Source organism: Pseudogymnoascus verrucosus (assembly GCF_001662655.1).
Source record: "Pseudogymnoascus verrucosus strain UAMH 10579 unplaced genomic scaffold scaffold_29, whole genome shotgun sequence".
NCBI classification, from domain to species: Eukaryota; Fungi; Ascomycota; class Leotiomycetes; order Thelebolales; family Thelebolaceae; genus Pseudogymnoascus; species Pseudogymnoascus verrucosus.
The window spans coordinates 187,097-207,236 of record NW_017263680.1 but is presented as its reverse complement, the minus strand read 5'-3'; the positions used below and the strand labels follow the sequence as shown (position 1 = coordinate 207,236).

The following is a 20,140-nucleotide window of genomic DNA, read 5'->3' as shown; positions in this document are numbered from 1 at the left end:
CTCCCCCACCACAAAACATAGAACTGCGTTGGTGCGATTCAGCCTCGTCACATACATACACCATGGAGGACCAAAACATTAAATCGCTCTTTGCGCAAGCAGAGAGGAAGAGGCAAGAGATTGAGCAAACTTACGACAGGAACAGCACTGGGTACCATGATAGCCTTGCAACCGCAGTTGGAAGCTACGAAGAGTGCCGTGTACTGGCAGACAGGCAGTCCCTGTTCAGCCCCAACGAGATACTCGAAGACATAACTACTGGCGATCTTCCGTGAGTTTATTGATATGCGGCCTTGATATGGAATGCCTGCTGACAGGTGTCACAGATACCTCCTCATCGACTACCATCTCGGCGACCTCTACACACGTACCTCGAACCCCGACAGGCAGACCGCCCTCACACGAGCACGAGACGCATACGAGCGTTTCCTCAACCGTCTAGATAGCTATGCAGTCCTCACTGGAAGCTCTAAAAAGCTGAACGATGAATATAACGAGAACCCAACCACCTTCTCGACCATATCAACGACAGACTTCACCGCGCGGCGGGCGGCGAAGATTGAAAACTTCAAGCTGGAGAAAGACCTGAAGCAGAAGATTGATGTACGTTTTCCAGAACCAGCATCTTCCCATACTATCAATATATGATGCTAACAGTTCTCCAAGTTCCTCTCCCGAAACCCTGCCTACCTCTCCCAAGACGACGATGCAATCCGCGACCTCCACCTGGCCAACATAAGCCTATCTACCCACAACACATTCCAGAACCTTGAGTCTCTCAACCTGGAGATGTCCGTATTAGCCTCCAAGCCTCCCACGCCACCGCCCGGCCCCGAAAGCCTCGCGCGCGATTACCGCGAGCGCACAGGCGCACGAAGCGGTCCCGACTACTCCGACCGCATTGATCGGCCTATCTCGGAGTTACTAGCTGCGAATAACAGAGCAGGGCCACTACTGGATAAGAGCGGGAAGCCGCTTAAAGTGTTTACTTTGACTGGTGGCCGGAAACAGCTTCAAGACGGCGTCTTCAGGTCGGGGCATAACCTGCCGACGATGAGTATTGATGAGTACTTGGAGGAGGAGAGGAAACGTGGAGGGATTATTGAGGGCGGTGGAGAGGCAAGTGGCATTATTGCCGAGCCTGATGAGGATGATTATGAGAAGGGCGAGGCGGAGATATTGAAGGCGAGAGCGTGGGATGAATATGTGGAGGAGAATCCGAAGGGGGCTGGGAATACGCTCAATAGAGGGTAGAATCTAAGTTTGTAGCTCGAACTTTATCTATGCATCTAGAAATATCGTTAGATATCATGAATTTTGTGTGGTAGCTGATATTGACAATATGACCCCATGGATTTGGAGCTCCATTAAATCTCGTCTCACGGCGGAGACAGCCTCGGCCCAATCTCAACTCTTTTCTCAAGAACACTATCCTCAACACCAGTCCGTATCTTCTCATCTAAGTCCTCCGGATCAAAACCCGTCCCCAACGGATTCTCCCTAAACAGCTCCCCTTGCATAAACTCCGTCGCCTCCTCCGGGTTCTCAAAATTATCCACCTGCGTCTCAATCTGATTCCCATCCGGATCCACATAATACATACTCGTCGTCATCCCATGATTCACACACCACGTAGGAAACACCCCTAATGCCTTGCGTTGTTTATACGCCTTCACTAGATCCGAAAGACTCGCGAAGGTGAAGGTGACGTGGTACATCCTCGCCCCCTTGCTGCCGCCTTGCTCGGGTTGAGCGCTGGCATCGGCTATGAAGGCTATGCGGTGGTGTTCGTCGTCGTATTGGAAGAATGCGAGGGTGTCGTTTTGGAATACAACGGTGGCGCCGAGGAAAAGGGTCCAGAAGTCGATTTGGCGTTGGAGGTTGGCGCTGCGGAAGACGATGTGGGCGAGGGAGATGGGGCTGATGACTTTGTTGCTGACGGATTCGATGGGGATGGACATGGTTAGAAGCGTGGGTTAGAGCTGGAAGAGGAGTTGGTGGGTGCGAAATTAGGTTTAGAGAGTGGGCGGTGGTGATATTTCGGAACACATTGGTGTCGGCGTTGAATAGGGGCGACTCGGTATGTGAACCGAAGCATGCAAGGTAGACTGAGATAGTCTACATCTGCAAAGGGTTTGTATCACTTGATTCTCCCTAGATAGCATCTTGCAGATCCCCATAGAGACGCTGTTCTGCTTTGGTGGGCTTGGTGGGAGTTGCACGCTGTCACACAGGGTATCGGCGCTGCTCCCTTACCGCGGATACACAAGGGGTCACAGCCTACAGAAAGAGTTAATTCGTTTAGTGGCGATACACAGGCCACGCCATTCGATGACGTGGTTTATTGAGAGAGTGAGAGCCAGCCCTTATAAACGTTCTGGTGTGAATGAAGAATGTTGTTATGCATTGAGATTCGCTGCGTTTGAGAACCGACAGACTCACAACGCTGCACTGTAACCACCCGTGCATTAATAGAAGGTTTCATACTGGGCTTGTATGCGCTTTACCTTCGCTTATAAGCTAAAGGTGACTTGGATAGAAATATATATTTGGAGGTTGAGACGATCTTGTCCGGGAGAAAGTAGGCTGGATGATCAAAACGACGCAGGCCATTGCAACCGCTTAGTCCAACGTCCCACCTATTGCCCATTGTAATTCTTGCGAGTTAAGTCGACTATTTTATCAAATATGACAGTGAAAGAGCATGATTATTTGCCAGATGCTACCAACAGTTGCCGCTTGGATGTTATCATCGTTGGCGGCGGCATGGGAGGCTTATCTGCCAGTATCCAATGTGCTCTATCGGGGCATCATGTTACGGTTATCGAAGCTGCAAACGAGCTTGCTGAGGTACGTTGCTATGAAGACTGCTTCTATTCCGGAGGGCCTATGATCTTTGGTGATACCGTCAAGTTCTCACAATAACTACAGACCGGTACAGGTATCCAAGTGACTCCCAACTCCTCGACATTATTGAAAAGATGGGGCCTATCCGAGTCCTTCTGGAGCTCCGCAGCGAGGCCAAGTTCGATGAACTTCCGGCGTTATTCAGATGGAACGATTCTATTCAGAGAGCAAAATTATGCCGAAAGTTTGAAGAAAAAGTATGGGTCTGAAACATTGAATATCTCTCGGGTGGACGTTCAAAAAGGTCTTTATGATCGAGCTAAGGAACTCGGAGTGGAGTTTCATTTCGGCACCAAAGTGATTGAGATTGATATGGACGATGGCCGAATAAAATCAGCAGCTGGTCAAGAATTTAAAGGTGACCTTGTCATCGGCGCGGATGGGATATGGTCCCGGTGCTGAGAAGTTCTTTTGGGGAAACAAGACTACCCCGAAGCGACAGGGGACCTTGTCTACCGTATCATTCTCAACGCGGAAGACGTCCCCGCCGGAGAACTGAGAGATAAGATTACAAACCCGGAACTTAATATCTGGTTTGGGCCAGACTGTCACGCTGTGTCATATTCCATTCGGAGTGGCAAGGCGCTAGGTCTTGGTCTCGTACGCCCGGACGACCTTCCCGCCGGGGTTTCTAAGAAGGAGGGCTCGGCCGAAGAAATGAGGGAGCTGTTCCGTAATTGGGACCCGATGTTGCTTCACCATTCCAATAGAGGCGGCAGCTGCTAATATTTCATAGTTTGGCCCGGTTCCTGGACCACGTCAAAGTCGTCGAGACGTGGAAGTTGATGCACCGTGAGTCTTGGAGCTTGCCAAAAGTCCATGGATTATCAATGCTGACAGATCGATCAACTCTAGGACAAGAAGTAGAGACGTGGATAAACGATAAAGGAAATTTTGTTCTCATGTAAGATCGATACAATAGCAGATTTACTTCCTTCCCAGCTAACATTTGAGCAGTGGTGACGCCTCCCATCCAATGATCCCATATCTAGCCCAAGGGGCCAACTCGGCCATGGAAGATGGAGCTACCATTGGTTTGATCCTCGGCAAGATAACGTCCAAATCGCAGCTCCCCCAAGCCTTGCAGATGTTCCAAACTATGCGTAAAGCGCGGGGAGAAGCAGTAGCACGAGAGTCACTCAAGATGGTGAGCATGGCCAGGAGCCCCAAGCAAAGCAAGATCCAAGAACTAGTGACTGACACAAAGAAAAGCGAACATTTTATCACATGCGCGATGGCCCTGAGCAACAAGAGCGTGATTCGCTCCTTGACAAATACACTGATTCCAAGCGTATAATCGAGGAAAAATTTCCACTAAGCTGGTGAGGCCCGTCCAAATCTTTGCTCCTACCTTTGGTATCCTCCATCTGATCAACAACGATAGGGTCTGCCCCATATTCCAGCCGTGGCTGTTTGGATATGACGCCCACATTGAGCTTGAGAAGGCCATAGAATCTAGCCCCTTTGTTTGATATAGGAGACACTTACGGGGAGTTTGTCTCCTGTATGTTATATTCCATGTGATAGAAGCTCCTTCTGAATAACACATCTCCTGTCATATCTGATAGAATGAAAAGGCCAATAGAAACTCCTTTATTACAAAAGTATTCCTCAACGTCTGGTCATGTGCCACTATATTGAAATGCATGCTGGACCGTGCACCAAGCTTGGACCTCAACAACCCCAGATAGTGCGGGGAAATCCCGCGCTACTCCATTGAGACAAGCCGAGACAACTAAAAAAAGCTATCGCATGTGCAAAGATTTCTATGGTTGAACCAACAAGGTATATATTTTTGCAGGCCAGGAATGGATAAACCAACCAGCCGACACGATAAATAACGAAAGAAAAACCTTCGAAAAACACCCTCTCGAGACAAAGACGAGCGTTCAACACACTCGCAGGTTGTAGGCACTAGCGACGGGTAACTGTTGGGAAGGGATAACCGATAAATCTAGAGTAGGTGGAACCCGCAGACGTCACTGCACACGCGACTCCCGAGGGCGACCGAACGTGTCAGGCAGATAAGACAACAAGACAACGGCTTGTGAACGACAATACATACACAGCTAAAAGACGACCAAAAAGCGAATAAGCACAACGAAAGACCCTGAGCCCAGAAAAAACCCCAATAAGTGAGGCAGAGCTATTCAACAAGCACACACCGCTCCCAGAGAAACCAACACAATGGCACCAGGACACCCCAAGCCGTAAGTTTACCGCTCCCCCGCCTTCAATCCGCCCCGTGCCCCTCGTCCGGGAAACAGAAGCCAGAGTTCCAGCTAACCTCCCTTTCCAGGCCGTCGCGCGCACCACTCGTTATTGCCGCCTTTGGAGGCGCTGCAGCTATCTTTGTCGGCCTGAAATGGCGCGCCGTGTTCGCCCGCAGCGAGGCGGCTAAGGAGCGCAGCGGGGCAGGAGGGGGGAATGTGTATACAGTCCACACGGGACGTAGTGGTGGAGGGATCTAAAGAGTTGGGACAGTGGAGGTGGCTGTTGTGAATATATGTATCGGATGCATGGACTGCGCGGGGAGAATACCAGTGAGAGGCAGGCGTGCTGCGAAGATGACACGGGAAGTGGGATGGAATAGTATATTAGCTGAGTAGTCTATAATGGCATCTCTTCTCATAACTCCACAGGTTTGTTCCATCATTTCTGCCGACCAAGAGGTGGAAAGACACGAGCCCTGACACTAAAAGCATTCTGATGTCTCCGCGTCCAGCTTCTCTACCCCGTTAGGACTCGTTATGTCAATAACATGGAAGCGCATATGCGATACTTCCGGCATTCCGTGCTGCCAGCCACAACTGTATGAAGCTTCCGGTCCTTGATGCCCTCTCATCGAACCGTGACTATAGTTTTCTCGCCGCCGCATCTCCGCTCACCGCAACCCTCCTATCACCATATCTTCTTGTCGCCGCATCCTCTCGTCACCGCGCCTTTTCACCACACAGCGACTCATCACCAAGACCCACCATACTTCCGCCAGCACCAGACCCAGCGTACACATCAAACCCCTGGATCATAGTCTCTCGAAGGCCGCCCGTCTCCGTCACACAGGCGCAGAAACCTGTACGTATATGCGGAAGTTAGTTCGCTGACTTCCTGGCTATACGTATAACACTTCTACTACAAACTACTGTGCCACCCCATTCCTAAGCCATCACAGCCCTAAACCACCCGCCGCCCAAACAGAACACCCATAGTCCCACACCCAACAAGCCAACACCCGCGGCACCGGACGCACCCCTTATTCCGCAGACCCACACACTCATGAACCACCCGCTCAACCCCCAGATAAGACTGTATTCCTCCCATCTCAACGCGAAACCCTTTGATCTGGATGCCCACATCCTACCACATCCTACAACCCCAGTCAAACGCTCCACCATTGGCGACGGACCACAGCTCCTGTTACCTACTATATTAGATTGTGCCTTGATATTTCGTGACATGTGATTGCAGCAGCTCAGCCACAGCTGTGTGCCCGTTCGCGGTAGCATATGATAGCGGTGTCCGTCCAGTTGTGTCTTCCGAGTTCAGTTCGACATCTTCTCTCTCAAGTAGCAGCCTGACGCTAGCCTCGTGCCCGTTTTCAGACGCATACGATAGCGGCGTCCGGCCAGCCCTGTCTTTTAGATTGGGTTCAGCCTTATTCTTAAGTAGCAGACTCGTGTTACGATTGAGCCCATTCCCAGCGGCATACGATACCGGCGTCCGGCCAACCGTGTCCTTTGCGTTGAAGTCGGCCCCCATGTTGAGCAACAGCTCAAGGCCGCCAGAATCCTCATACGCATCCTCATTTGCGGCCGCAATTGAAGCTACTATGTGAAGCAAATCTGATCGAAGAGAAAGCAATACCGCCGCGACCTCCCTGTTCCCAGTCTCTGCGGCACATAGTAATAAAGAATGCAAGTATAGCCTCGCTGATGTCTCATCTACGTGTAGTCTTGATGGCCACTTCAGGGCCTGAATCCATTGCCCTAGAAGAAGAGATGCGAAGGAGCTACTCCGCATTATGAGAAGCTTGACAAAATCCATAAACTCATTTCGTACTTTCTCATCATTGCTTCCCAAGTCATCTAGGTGCGTTTGGAAGTTGACGAGCGCATATATGAGCAGTGACTTCCCCGACAAGTGACATTCTATAATCTCGGCTTCTGGCAATACTGCGTTAGCTTCTCCTAGTGGTAAATCCGGGCGAAAGACGATGCTGAGGTACCGGCAGCACGCCATTGCTATCTCCATGACTCCTTGGACGTGTTCGAGGCGATATGGCCCCGCGAGTTTGTCTTTGTGCAGAAGAAATTCTCTGGCAGTCTGATGTATGAGTTGCACAGTTCGGCCGTCGTGCGAGTCTCTAACCTACGAACGCACTGGTTAGCCAGCTCGTAAACGAGACAACAACTCTGCTTACCTCAACTAGACCCCCACAGAACGACAATATTGCCCTCTCCAATTTATGGGGTCTGTTATCCTCAAGAATATATGTTGACAAGTCTGTTCTGTCTAACCCGGAGGGGATTGCCAGGGCATCCCTGAGTTCTGTAACTGATAGAGGTCGCTCGGCGAAAGTCACCCAGGCCAATATTCGTTGCCCAAGCTCTTGGTGCTCTTGATCTTCTTTGTACTCGTCCAGTAATGAATCTACCATTGCTCGATAGAAGCCATCTTTGCCGCCAAGCTCCTTAGGAAGGCTACGTAGTCTAGTATGCAGGGTTAATTTGGTGTAGCCACCTTTGTCGATACACTGCTCCAGATCTCTCAAGACCAGCGTCACCCACATAAAAACCCCATCAGAATATTCCATAATATAGTCCTTTACTTTTGATAAAACCTCTTCTTCACATTTTGCTTCGGATACCATTCGCTCAATCCACCCTCTCACGACCATCCTGATGTCCTCTTCATTCACTTCTTGTAGTTTAATGTGATGACGAACCGGCCGTAGTCCCGAATTGATATCGTTCTCCGGCCTGCTCGCAATAAAAATCTTAACGACGCAAGTGCTATTCAGATTCGGAGACGCAAGATCAAGAAGAAACCGAAGAATGTCCACCCGTTTATCGTCATCAGACTCATCCATTCCATCAACAATAATAAAAACTCGGAGATTAAAATCAACGCAATTCAGGGTTTTTAAAGCCCATTTTAAATCGCTATAGCTCCAGAACGATTTATGATCACTTGCCTCTCTAACCTTGGTTTTCAATGCTCGTAACGATCACGAATGAGTGGGAAAAGTCTACTGTTCTCGCTCCAGATCTGGTAGACAATCGATCGAAGCATAAGCTCGTGACTAGTCTGGGTGTTGCCTCCTCGGAAACTGTAATAAAATCTTGCAATTATAACGCTCTTGTCTTTGGAGTTGTTGAAAACCCATCCTCTCTTACTCCTCTGTGGGATGCTGTGCGAGGGGTGTCTCTCTCGCGAGGGGTGTCTCTCTTGTGAGGGGCTCCTCTGACTCGTTTGCCAATGAGGGGTCTCTTTCTCTAGTTTACTTACCATGAATTTTGAAAGGGTCGACTTCCCGCTTCCAGGTTTCCCTTCCAACCACAACACGGACGAGCGTTTGGATCGGATCCATTTGCGGTATTTTTTGTGATGAAAAACCTTTTTACCTGCTCTTTCGACCTTTTGAACACCAATTTCTCTCGCGTTCCATTCCTGGAATTCTAGTGTCTTTAGACATTCTGCAACGGCCGCTTAGCATCTACTCAATCACCAACCTTTGGATAGTCACTCACCTCTCCTCTCCTTTTCTCTATCTATGCTTGGATAATGCCTGAGGGCACTTTGTATATCATCTCTTTTTTCTGACGAAATTAGAACTCGTATACCAGCTCTTGGATTCTTCTCAAGCTTGTTGAATATATCTAGAAACGATGATCGAACTAAAAAATCAATCTTGTCAATGCCATCAATAATAAGGACCACACCCCCGTCCTCTATCAACCTCGTTAGCAGTTTCCATAGTAGGCGATTGAATTCTAGCCGCCCATCATCACCTGGTTGAAACTTCGTGAGGGGAACTGTTAGTCGCCAGTCTTTGGCACGATTCTTGTTTCGAAGCAACTGGAGAGCCATAGAAGCCACCACTCCCTCTTCTGAATCATTGCATGAGCAGAATACAGACGCGATACCGTCAGGATATAGGGCATACCGAGACAGGCTTCTAAAGATGTAGGACATAATGACCGTCTTGCCGTCGCCATGTTCTCCATGAAGCCAGAGCCTTGCTGAGGATGCAGATTTCCAAACTCGATATTCCGAACTGTCAATTAGCCATTTCACGGATGACCTAATACTAGATGATTTGCATAGTTCTTTCATTGTTGAGGCCGGAGGTTCTGATTTTGCAAGCTTCACGCCAGGCAAGAGCGTGTCAAACATAAGGTGGAAGTAATTGGCGTATCGCAATACAATCGTATTGTCTGGTCAGTCCAATTGAGTTAGTTATATTATTTTGCTCTATCTACAAATGTCTCGGTAATACAGTACCATCATCGTCAATCCATAATTTTAGCCTACTTAGAACCTTTACATATCCCGGATCAGTCGCCGAGCGGAACTTAGTCATTTCCATGTGATTAGCGTGAATAGTGTCAGAATTGTAGCCTACTATTCTCGCCGAATCAGGTTCAACGACGCGCTGATATATGTTAGCATATCATTAAAGTTAGGCGCAACATGAACTTACACGCCCAAGAAAGTCTACGTCTAGTTCCTCAACAAAAGCGTGGAGGGCGATGGGCATTTGAGTACTCTCACGCCTTCGCACCATAGTGAAGAATCCATTACTGATATCAGCCAGAACCTCAGAGTTTTTGGTTAGAACCTCTAGGAGCTTCGTATTGGACTTTTTGCCTAGACTGAAACGGACAAAATTTGCCACTGCAGTTGCAAATCTTGCAAGGTCAGACCCGGCATGCGGAGTTCCGAGGAAAGCGATGCCCCGGGTTGACGAAAGTATGTCTTTTTGAGCGTCCTCGGTTGGATTGGTACATAGAATAAGAGCTTTCTGGCATACTAAACCCCCGAGGCTGTGCGCGACAAAAATTATGGGCCGTCCAGGTGCCCACCTTCGGTGTCCGGCGAGGTCATTCATCAGGTTCACCGCATGGTCTCGAATTGTGTTCTGGCTAGCGACCTTCGTAAAATTAACCACATCAGCATCATAGCCATAGGCTATGATTCGGGCAGTCGGGAGGTCTTTGGGAAGGAGTGACTTGAACCATGGCTCGTTTTCGTCTTCGTGAGTCCAAGTCCTTTCCCGATGACCAGTTAGGCCATGAATGAATATTATGCTAGTAGGAAGGTCAGCATATAAACAGTGAATCTGTCATGTTGATGCTCACTCCACTTGAGCGTTCGCGACAGTCGTCACGACAGAGATCCCAAGTGCCTCCTTTGAAGATCCGGGGTCGGGAGCAGAAGGCTCAAGTGCCTGCTTCGAGGACTCGGTTTTGGGAGCAAAGAAGCATTTAAGTAGTTTCATCGCGAATGTCCTACAAATCCCAATTGAATATGCGTTACAGTGATCATTTCCGAGGCAAAAATGAGGTCCAGCTTAGCCAGAGAATATGCACATAAATGGACGAGGAGATATGGTGAATGACGATGGCGTTGGGTCGTGTGGATATCTAAGTTAAACAGCCCAGCCTCGTTCAAGTTTATGTAGGTGACTACTATACATGCAGCAGGGATCTTAAACATTGTTGGGTATAGTATTGGAATTGACTCGACTGCATATTCCACGGTGTGGGAAAACCCTTGTTTGTGCTACAATACTGGGGTAACTGCTTGGGGATCTCATGGCAGGTTCCGGGCTACAGCACCATTCTCATATCTCCAAACACATACTGTCTTAACCAGCCCAGTAACAACTTGCAAAAAGGTAATGTTGATTGCGCAGTTGCAAAGTTGGGTCAATAGAACATCTGCGAAAAGTCCATCCTTTACCAAGAGGCGCACGACATTGACCTGAGCTTTGTGCAAGAAATGATTATTGGACAATATGTGGAGAGTTGACACCCAACGCTAGCCACACCGGTCAGTGACATAAAGGCCATCAAAGTCGCAGAATTGAGTGATTGGTATAATATGTTCTCCAACGATCTTTAAATACTGCAAACCAAGGGTGGTTGTTGGCTCTGCTTTTTGAGGGGGATGGCGGGATATCAGGGAAGCGATGGGAGCGAATAAAATAAGACCGAAATATAATCTTATGAGTAGTATTGAGTTGAGAAGGCGTCTTCGTATGTATGCTGCGCTGCCGCGGTTTGTATTTGTCTCCGAGACAGACGTGATGATCGACTCCTTCCCCCATTGGATGCCTTGCGACAGCATGGAGAACGGCGCAACGTCACAAAATCCCAACAATAAGCTCGAGTCCAGGGCGGGAAGCTACCGCTGGCGCCGCCGCAGCTAAAACCTCCGTGTCACAGGGTCGCGAGGATCCCAACATCGGGCTCAAGGCGGAGCTTTCCAAGCTTCAGCACGCGGCTGCCACCTCACCACGTCGTTTTCGGCACAGGATTTATGTAAGCGCATGGAGATGGGAACGTGGAAGGGAAATCGGCCAAATGAAAGCGAAGAAGAATAGCTACAGGAAGGAGGCTATCTCATCCAAATAATAACCCACCAAGCAGAAAACCCCCCTTGATAGAGATAAGCAAAGCTCAGCGACGCAAAGAAGCCGGTACTGTCACCGCAAATTCTCGTCACGAGCCTTTCTCATCGCTGAAGCTGTCGCTAACATGGCGCTGCTGTCACCGCCGCCTCTCACCGCTCTCACACTCCTTACATCTCGCGCCTTTTCTGTGTCACACATAGAACCTCATCCCGAGTCAACACAGCTCCAAGCGCAAGCTGACTACTAGGTTTTGCAGCCACAGACCAACAGCCACATGGATCATGAGGTACAAGAGATTGCCTATCTGTCCCCTCTTTCTCGCGTGAACGTATTGTGTTTATATAGTCTCTGGAGGGCGGTGATACACGGCTTGTTGGGATGGGAGGGAAAGGCGGCTTCATACGTTGCGCCAGTGCAGAGACAATATCATATTCGCACCATGACAGAGGTGATGATCGCAAGGATCTCTCTCTCTCTCTCTCTCTCTCTCTTAGCCCCTCCCCAAATATACCGATCCCAAACACCCTCCCCTTCATCCAACCCCATCGCCCCCGCCACGAACAGAAAGGTACAAACCCCCCCCCTTTTACCAAGTGAACGAAGAATAGCCAGAGAGAAACAGAATAAGATGGTAACAGGTTTGTGGCCGGGGACAACATATTTATACCTACTGAAATCGAGGCTATGATGTGTGGGGGTATGTTTGAGCCAGGGGTAACTTTCTTGTCGCTGAAGCTGTTGCTGTCGTGTGGCTGCTGTCACCGCCGTCCTCTCACTTCCGCATGGCTACCATTGCTGCAGTCACCGCCCTCACGCTAACAGCACCAGCAGTCGCAACGAAGCTCTTTTCTACAATAGCCTTTACCACATGTTTCGCCTGTCGCAGCCGGTCTCGTCCTGGATGTAGCGCTCTCGACTTGTAGGCTTTCGCATTCGCCTGGACCGTGTATTCGTCGTAGTTAGTCTCCATCTACCTGTAGTCATAATTCATCACATTCATACTCTTCAACTCTACCCACTTCCTTTCCTACTTAACCACCCAGACTTCAAGCTTCTCAGCCGTTATGCTAAAATGCCCACAGATTCCTTCATTCAAGGTGCAGTGCGAATAACACCTCGCTCCTACTTTACTCGACGTGATCTAATTGGCCACACCACCAAGCATCAATTTTTTCAAGACACGCCCAGTGCCTACACCCATTGAATATGCGAAGTACTGCGAGGAACGGGGACTTTTTTTTGCTGAAGCAGTCGCCGGTACCGATCGAGTACGCAGAGACTGCAACTGAGCTTTCTTGTCACTAAGACTGTTTCTGTCATTTAGCCACTGTCACCGCTACCCTCTCACCACCACCACTGCCGCTATCCCACCACCTCAGCCATTGCCGCCCTTACGCCGAAGAGTGCCTTGGACATGTATTGTAGGAAATGTTCCCCCCTCGTCGTAAGGTTGAACTCGCGCACTAACGAGTTAGTTGCAGATCCGATTATAACACTGGCGGATGACCCGCCCTCTCCAAGACGACTGCATACATCCCCCATCGGAGGGTAGGCGTGTTCGGCGGCAGGGACTTTGGGGAAGCAGCAGAAGTAGGCTGTTCCGCCATCACGTTAAAATGCCCATGGATGTCTTCATTGAGAGAACAATGTGAGCAGGCACTGTCATACAAAAAGACCTAGTTCCATGGACATATATGATGCCCTGTGTTATGGATACGGCTCTACGGCTTCATAACCCGGAAAAGATACGTGAACATCCCCTCGTGGACAGCTAGGTTGAGACCAAACTGCTAGCTTCGGCGGAACGGGCTGACATCATCAGGAAGTGGATTTGTTGTCATCAATTTGGTTAGATCTTTTGTGGGGATGGATTATGGGTTGTATAAATATGTTAGGCGCAGTGCAGATATCCCCATCTTCGTCTCCGATTCCAGTCTCATATCTACCAAAACCAGCAGCAACAACATCTCCATCTTCACCTCCTTTCACATCACGGCTTCCATCTGTATCCGCATCCGTATCCCCACCCCCCCGGGGTCTATCCACCAACACCAAAACATCATAACCCCTCCCTACGCAATATAGTCAGTAATCCAAACAAACCCCCCTTCTCCTTACCTAATTCCCCATTTACACAACCCTCAAGCCATACACTCCTCACCACACAACACTCACCACCACACCACCTCACCACCTCACCACACAACACACCACATCTCCCTCCAGAACCACCGTAACCCCCCATATATCGAGGAGAGAACCCTTCATGCCCACCTTAAGACCGCTAAGCACATACGAAAGGAGGTCCGGTTGACCAACCCATTCCGCTGCGCTACTTACATCGCGTGGAAGAAGAGCATAGATCTTGTGACGACAAAAGGGCTCTCGTTGCTGTGATTCTCGTTGTCGGTGCAGAGCTGTCACCGTTGCTGCTGTCACCGCTGTCCTCTCACCACCGCCACCGCCACTGCCGCCATCGCCGCCTTCACACCAGCAGGAGCCACAATCCACACCGACCACGCACATGAAGAACAGCAGCTGGGTGGAAATGGAACTGGTGGCTTCAGCGAAAGGGGTCGACACCACCGCGTAAGTTTGTTTTGGTGTTATTCTTGGCTTTAGTTTGTTTGTGTTGTGGGTGCGGATGTTGGGTTATGTAGGTATATTAGGTGAAGTGAAGGTATTCCCGTCCTCGTCTCCATCGACATCCTCATATGTAGGGGAAATTATGAACATACTTATCTCCATCTCCACCTCTATCTCCATCTCTACAAACATCATTAGCACTCACAGCCTCCTTCCACATCACCATACCCATCCCACCATGACCAAACCACGATAAAACCCCGCCAACACAACCAAGCCAGTCAGTAAATCCCCTCTCCCCCCAGTTCCCCACCTCCCCAGTCCTCCCCCCACAGTCCACCTCAGCCACAGCACTATAAACCACACCGTCACCAATCCCCAAAAAATAAATCCACAACACTTACCAACACCCTGCTCCGCTAGATCCAAAGCCCAGAAGCTTTAAATATCCCTCCCCAGCGCCCCGCCCTCTCTTTACTCAAAGCGACGTTCGCATATATCCTCTAGGCCATGAGGTCTGGTGTGTATCCGCGATTCCAGCATTTCAGTCCTTATTGCGGGATATATGCGGATGCGGGGGGGGGGGGTGGGGGGGTATCAACAGGGGGCAGTTCTCGTCGCCTCGGAGTCCTGTCACCGCTCCTCCTCTCACCCCCCACCTCTTGCACACAGCAGACAGAATCGACGAACATACAGACGGGCTGGAACACAGACACGTCATTGATGTAGACGGCTCAGACGATACGCGCCCGTTTCAACTTAGTTCCTTTGCTTTGGCTGGAGAATGCTGCTCGTTGGTGGGTGGGGCGGGCGGTTCTTTAAATGCCCGACTGGGTGTGTTGTTGCGGTTGCGGTTGTGGGTGTTGGTGGGGGTTTAGTGTGATGAATAGGGAAAAGTTGTCGGAATAGAAAATGGAAATATAAAATTAAATGGAAGAGAAGAGAATCATCTATTTTAAATTAATTAATTATTTATTTTATGCTACTACAACAAACAGTCATCCCATTAAAAAATTCCCCGAACTCCGACTCAAATGTGATAAACCCATCAACTCATCAACCCATCGAAAAACCAAAAATTAATAAACCGCTCAAGCAGGCACTGCCCGCTTTTTTAATCCGCCCGCCCACCCGCCAAAAGTAGTGTTGAAACATGGGGTATCTCCGCTTCCTCCAACATCAGTCCAGTGATCGATTTGACCAGGACCAGCTGCACATGCAATCTATTCGCTCCTGTCATCCCAAACTCAAGGATCCATCATAAATCATCCAAATCCAGATACAAACCCATCATCCGTCATCCAATATCAAGACCCAAACACCTCACCTCCCCCTCAACCGCCTAGCAGGCGTCACATACCCCGGCAACTCATCCCCCGCCTCCGTAACCGCCACCCCCTGCAACCCCTCCACTCCCTCCATCCCCTCCAAATCCCCCCCTCCCTCACCCTCCCACCCAAGCGCTGCACCCTCCACCACAGCTCGTCCACCAGCTTCAAAAGCCTCCTCCCTCCCCTCCCTCCCCTCTCCCATAACCTGCACAGGGACTTTAAGTGCCAGACAACTCGGCACAGCTGACTTTCCGGGTGGGTGAACCATAAGTTCGATCATGAGGGTGTAGAAGCGCGAGACGAGGCAGGAGTGGAATGTTGGGATCCATGTTTTGTTGGCTGGTAGACTGAGGGGGAGGGGGATGGTGGCTGTGTAGTATGGCCCTGTCCCTTCCTTTCCCCCCGAGTTCGCCAAGTTAATGTCGCCATCGGATTCTGCGGTCGAATACCCCGAATCCCTCCTCTCATACGCAGGCGCGGGGATGACGTACGTCCATGGCGCCGCGACCCCCGTGACTTCGTGGGAGGCGAGGGAGACGTGTGTGCTATACGCGCCGCTGTGGATTTCATACGGGCTACTTCTAGTTTCCTCATCCGGAATCCCGCGGGCTGGTCTAATCGAATGCACAGTCGTCGCGCGGATTTTCGCCGTCAGTGCGCCGAGACGGGGAGGGAGACAGGATGCGTCGGCGGGGTCGAAGCGGAGGGTTAGTGTTGCTAGTGTTGATGGCGTAGGGCCGTGGTGATCCGTCGGGGGCGGGGGAAGGCAGAAAGCTCGCGGTTGGGTGGTTGATAGGGTTAAGGTGCCGAGTTTCCCCTTGAATACCCCGCGACGCAGGGATTTGGTTTTGGAGAGGATATATCGGCTATCCTTCCCAGCCGACAGTGGCGGCGCCTCAGGAGACGCAGGTACGACGTGGATCTTCCGTAACGTCGAAGCGAGAGTCTGTGGGTAGCTCGTAGCGCTGGGAGGGACGGACATGAGTTTAGCGTGGATGCCGTAGGTTACACTTGCCATCTCCGGCGCGAGGTCGTCACGGGGGAGGAGGAAGTTACCCATCGATGGCGGGAGTTGGAGGTGTAAGTCTTGGATGGCGGGGGATTCGAGGTCGTGCTTGCATGCTACTGGAAGTAGGCGCGCTGGTACCACGAAATGGAATGGGATTTTGAGAGGTTGCCCTGGGGTGAGGTGGTGGATATCTTCCCCACCTTCGCCGCCGGGGGAGGTGTTGGCGCCATAAGCGGAAGGAGGAAGTGGCATAACCAACTTCAAGAAAACATGCTGCGTCCCCGGCGCCGCGATGATAGGCGCGATGTGGTCGGGGTGCGTGGTGCGGATAGTGCCGAGGAGGGAGATTTCGACGGCGGAGAAGGGTTGTGGGATGCTGGAGGTGAGGAGGATGTGGCCCCGGATGTCGTCGTAGGTGGTGTAGGAGGTGATCGGTTTTGGGGCGGGGGAGGGGGTCGGGGGGTCAGAGGCGAGGACGACGTCGATAGTGCGGAGGGTGGAGGGGGTGAGGGGGAGGAGGCCCATTTTGGTGGTGGTTGTGGTGGTGGTGGATGCGAGGTTGTGAGGCTGGTTGGAAATGTGAGTGATAGGTTGAGTGAGTCAGGGCGTGAATATCACTTTAGAGGCGTTGAGTTGAGTATATCGCGGTATATTCGCCGTATATGACTGAATATCACTCCAGAGACGTCGAGTTGAGTATATCGCCGTATACGACTGAATATAACCTCAAACCCGTCTCGTCGAGTAAACCTTCGTATCCCTCTGTATATCACCGAATATCACCACAAAATAGTCGTCTAAGCAGCTTGTGTCTCTTCAATAGACACGTCGGCTTCATAAATCATAGTTGTAAAAAGTGAAGCAACGCATCCTTCAAAGCGGACAAAGGCGATCTTATACAAGGACTGCACCATAGTGTGTGGATGGTCGTCCGTCCATACCAGAATGACTAGCCCATAGCAAAAATGACTGGACTGGACTAGGATGATGGGAAAAGAAGGCTGATGGTAGTGGAGGTAGGTGGTGGTGGTGGGTGGGTGGTGGTCCCTGCTTACCTGAGCGGAAAATGATACCCTGGACCTTGGTACTCTCTATTTTGGTAGTAGAAGAAGGCACGTATAGGCCGCGTATAATCGGTCATATAGTCACGTATACAAGGGACTGTAGTGTGTGGAGTGAGTTGCGGAGAGTGGAGTTTTCCAGTTTTTTCCCAATTATTGGAGCCTGAGTCACCAGACGGACAGATAATCCACAGCTCTACAGTGTAGAAAATAGTACGTAGTAGAGTATGTTTGAGGTAGTGGGGGTGACGGAGGTGGTGGCCGATGGGCGGTGGGCGGTAGGCGGTAGGCGGTGGGCAGTGGATGGACAGTGCACGCACGCCTGTCCCGTGCAGCGGGGTTGGGTTAGCGTAGCACCAAGACGGGAAGGGGGGGAGCGAGGAGGGGAGGGGAGCCAGGAGGACGACAGATAGGTAAGCGCGTGATTGGTCATAACTAACCATGGCAAACACTCTCTCTCCCACCCCCATCACCCATAGCTCTTGAATGGGGGGGAGAGAGCCAGGAGAGGGAGGGCAGAATATAATAGGTGGTAAGCGCGTGATTGGTCATAACCAACCATGGCAACTCTCCCCCCCATCACCAGAGCTCCTGCTCTTGTCCCTCCCATAGCTCCATAGCTCACACAGTACCTTCCCTTTCCCCTCCCCCCCTTCCCTGTAACACATACATACACCCCCCTCCCCCCCAGCCTCAGGCAGCCCATCATCGTTAACATTTAATCTGCATTCCTCCCCCATTTCATCATCATCACCACACCCACACACCTGCCAAGCACGCCCCCATGCACCTTGGTGGATACCGGTGAGTCCTGTTCGGTTCTGTTCGCTGCTTTGCCGTCCCCAAGGCGTGTTTTAGCGTGGATTGGCAGGTTGACTAGCGTGTTTTTGGTAGATGGGCTAGCGGGGGTGCAGAGGGGATCGGCGGTCGGTTGGTGTGTGGATGGGGGGTTGGCGTGACAGGATGGTCCTAGCGTTTCCGCGGGGCTAGACGGGGAGTCATGGAGATTATGGAGGGAGGAAGAGGGCGAAAGAGGGATTGACTTATGGGATTGACTACACGCTGCTGATAGGACTAGTACGGCAGCTATCAGGTATGCGGCTATTTGCACGTGCTACCCCTGTTTGTGGGTTGATGAAGCTGACGTGTTTGTAATCGGAGATTTATTTTGAAGGGCCATCACAGTCAGGGCTAACACAGTCAGACGGGGAGGAATAACTCTCCGTCCGTGCCTGTCTGTCATAAGCATACCTACTCAATCATGATGCCATCAGAATTGTCATACTCTTACCATATAATACGAGAACTCGACGATGTTGACGTGTGTGTGTATGTGTATACGTGGAATACGCGTATATCATCATATTAATAATCAACCCATCCCGCGATTAGTTAACTTGAAGCCACAATCTCATCATACCACCATTCCAAGACAAGGCAGACTGACATCTAGAGATCAGCTGTGAACATACATACAATAGTAATAACATTCCTGCTTATAAATCCATATAATATCCTCAGATTACTACTCTAACTTTATACCAACATCCCTCCTTCCCTCCCCTTCCCATCCCACGCCCATGACACTTTACCGCGCTTATCCACGCTCATGCTACTCTACCTACATAAGCCACCACGCCCTCTCCATGCCCATGACACTCCACATAAGCCACTACGACCTCTCCGCGCCCCTCTCCACGCCTATCCACACTTACCCACGCCCACTCGCGCCCTGCCCACAACAACAATACGAACATAACAATCACACAATCTCTCCCACCACATCACGACATCAGATAATCCGTGACTCCCATCTCCATCTCCACGATTACGCACTCCCTCACCCATCTCACCCTACAATCCCATCCAACCCCCCTCCCTAATTCACAATCCCCCATTCCCCTCTCCATCCCCATCCATCCCCCCAACACCCGTCCCAAATGACTCTCTCCCTCCATCCATTTTTTTTTTTTTTTTTTTTACAACCCCCGAACACCACCCGCAGCACCCGCCGCCGCACCCTCCCTGCATCTCTAGTGTCGTCCGCGCCAAGCAAACCCCGCTAGAGCCGTCACATCCGTTAGCTCCCCTCGCCAGGTCTTTAAGCCCCACATCTAGCCCCATATACGCCCCACTCCCTCGACGTCCAGATTTCGAGCTTTAGAGCTAGGGGATTGACTCACTCAGGCTCACGCGCCCTTGGGATTACATAAATTGGCGAGAAGAGAGGCGCGGGGTAGGGTTCCGGCCGGGTATGGGGGGCCGAGATGGTGGGATAATGGGATGATGGGGATCTTGGCTGACGGGAGGAATTGGATAGGTGAGGGTGACTGAAGGAGGAGAGGTGGCGGTGGATGTATCCGACATCGGCGCGCGTTGTGTTTTTTGTATCAAAACTAAAGAGGTTAAGAGTAACGAATACGAATCAAGGCAGTTGGAAAAGGTGAGAAAATATACTAAGGGTATACAGATTTTTCCTACTTGTACTCCGATACTCCATTCACCTTCTTTCTGCCTCTTTCCCCCCACCTCCCCCTCCGATGAATGCCGAGCCTGAGCTTCAAGCCGAGCCGGTCACCGAGGTGATTTCTTACCGATCCCGTGTGTG

At 50.7% G+C, this 20,140-nt stretch overlaps 7 protein-coding genes across 7 annotated transcripts; 3 read left to right on the top strand and 4 right to left on the bottom strand.

Moving 5' to 3' along the window:
* Positions 1 to 11: 11 nt before the first annotated feature.
* VE01_05941 (uncharacterized protein) lies at positions 12 to 1,372 on the top strand. The gene is made up of 3 exons (XM_018275399.2): positions 12 to 271; positions 327 to 603; positions 667 to 1,372. Exons 1-3 carry the CDS (start codon positions 63 to 65, stop codon positions 1,252 to 1,254), a joined length of 1,074 nt encoding a protein of 357 aa, XP_018129365.1. The 5' UTR covers positions 12 to 62; the 3' UTR covers positions 1,255 to 1,372.
* VE01_05940 (uncharacterized protein) lies at positions 1,350 to 2,020 on the bottom strand. Its single transcript, XM_018275398.2, has one exon. The coding sequence runs from the start codon at positions 1,959 to 1,961 to the stop codon at positions 1,380 to 1,382; it is 582 nt and encodes a 193-aa protein (XP_018129366.1). The 5' UTR covers positions 1,962 to 2,020; the 3' UTR covers positions 1,350 to 1,379.
* A 668-nt stretch (positions 2,021 to 2,688) lies between these two features.
* VE01_05939 (uncharacterized protein) lies at positions 2,689 to 4,379 on the top strand (the record flags this gene model as incomplete). Its single annotated transcript, XM_018275397.1, has 8 exons — positions 2,689 to 2,850; positions 2,932 to 3,265; positions 3,314 to 3,596; positions 3,644 to 3,699; positions 3,763 to 3,811; positions 3,865 to 4,054; positions 4,120 to 4,229; positions 4,292 to 4,379. 8 exons carry the CDS (start codon positions 2,689 to 2,691, stop codon positions 4,377 to 4,379), a joined length of 1,272 nt encoding a protein of 423 aa, XP_018129353.1.
* A 263-nt stretch (positions 4,380 to 4,642) lies between these two features.
* Positions 4,643 to 5,734, top strand: VE01_05938 (uncharacterized protein). The gene is made up of 3 exons (XM_018275396.2): positions 4,643 to 5,117; positions 5,207 to 5,549; positions 5,610 to 5,734. The coding sequence occupies exons 1-2, from the start codon at positions 5,095 to 5,097 to the stop codon at positions 5,376 to 5,378; spliced, it is 195 nt and encodes a 64-aa protein (XP_018129352.1). The 5' UTR covers positions 4,643 to 5,094; the 3' UTR covers positions 5,379 to 5,549; positions 5,610 to 5,734.
* A 602-nt stretch (positions 5,735 to 6,336) lies between these two features.
* Positions 6,337 to 10,408, bottom strand: VE01_05937 (uncharacterized protein; the record flags this gene model as incomplete). Its single annotated transcript, XM_018275395.1, has 8 exons — positions 6,337 to 7,275; positions 7,328 to 7,987; positions 8,416 to 8,603; positions 8,658 to 8,858; positions 8,919 to 9,344; positions 9,412 to 9,562; positions 9,611 to 10,217; positions 10,269 to 10,408. 8 exons carry the CDS (start codon positions 10,406 to 10,408, stop codon positions 6,337 to 6,339), a joined length of 3,312 nt encoding a protein of 1,103 aa, XP_018129333.1.
* A 1,831-nt stretch (positions 10,409 to 12,239) lies between these two features.
* On the bottom strand, positions 12,240 to 13,152 carry VE01_05936 (uncharacterized protein; the record flags this gene model as incomplete). The annotated part of the gene is made up of 3 exons (XM_018275394.2): positions 12,240 to 12,515; positions 12,941 to 13,008; positions 13,053 to 13,152. 3 exons carry the CDS (start codon positions 13,150 to 13,152, stop codon positions 12,318 to 12,320), a joined length of 366 nt encoding a protein of 121 aa, XP_018129323.1. The 3' UTR covers positions 12,240 to 12,317.
* A 1,960-nt stretch (positions 13,153 to 15,112) lies between these two features.
* VE01_05935 (uncharacterized protein) lies at positions 15,113 to 17,824 on the bottom strand. The gene has a single exon (XM_018275393.2). It carries the CDS (start codon positions 16,994 to 16,996, stop codon positions 15,455 to 15,457), a length of 1,542 nt encoding a protein of 513 aa, XP_018129398.1. The 5' UTR covers positions 16,997 to 17,824; the 3' UTR covers positions 15,113 to 15,454.
* Positions 17,825 to 20,140: the final 2,316 nt, after the last annotated feature.

Bases quoted from the DNA above. Each gene is read 5' to 3' on its own strand.
- VE01_05941 (XM_018275399.2), top strand. From the start codon at position 63: ATGGAGGACCAAAACATTAAATCGCTCTTTGCGCAAGCAGAGAGGAAG. The intron at 272-326 runs GTGAGTTTATTG...CAGGTGTCACAG, and splicing joins ATAACTACTGGCGATCTTCC to ATACCTCCTCATCGACTACC. The intron at 604-666 runs GTACGTTTTCCA...CAGTTCTCCAAG, and splicing joins ACCTGAAGCAGAAGATTGAT to TTCCTCTCCCGAAACCCTGC.
- VE01_05940 (XM_018275398.2), bottom strand. From the start codon at position 1,961: ATGTCCATCCCCATCGAATCCGTCAGCAACAAAGTCATCAGCCCCATC.
- VE01_05938 (XM_018275396.2), top strand. From the start codon at position 5,095: ATGGCACCAGGACACCCCAAGCC. The intron at 5,118-5,206 runs GTAAGTTTACCG...CTCCCTTTCCAG, and splicing joins GCACCAGGACACCCCAAGCC to GCCGTCGCGCGCACCACTCG.
- VE01_05935 (XM_018275393.2), bottom strand. From the start codon at position 16,996: ATGGGCCTCCTCCCCCTCACCCCCTCCACCCTCCGCACTATCGACGTC.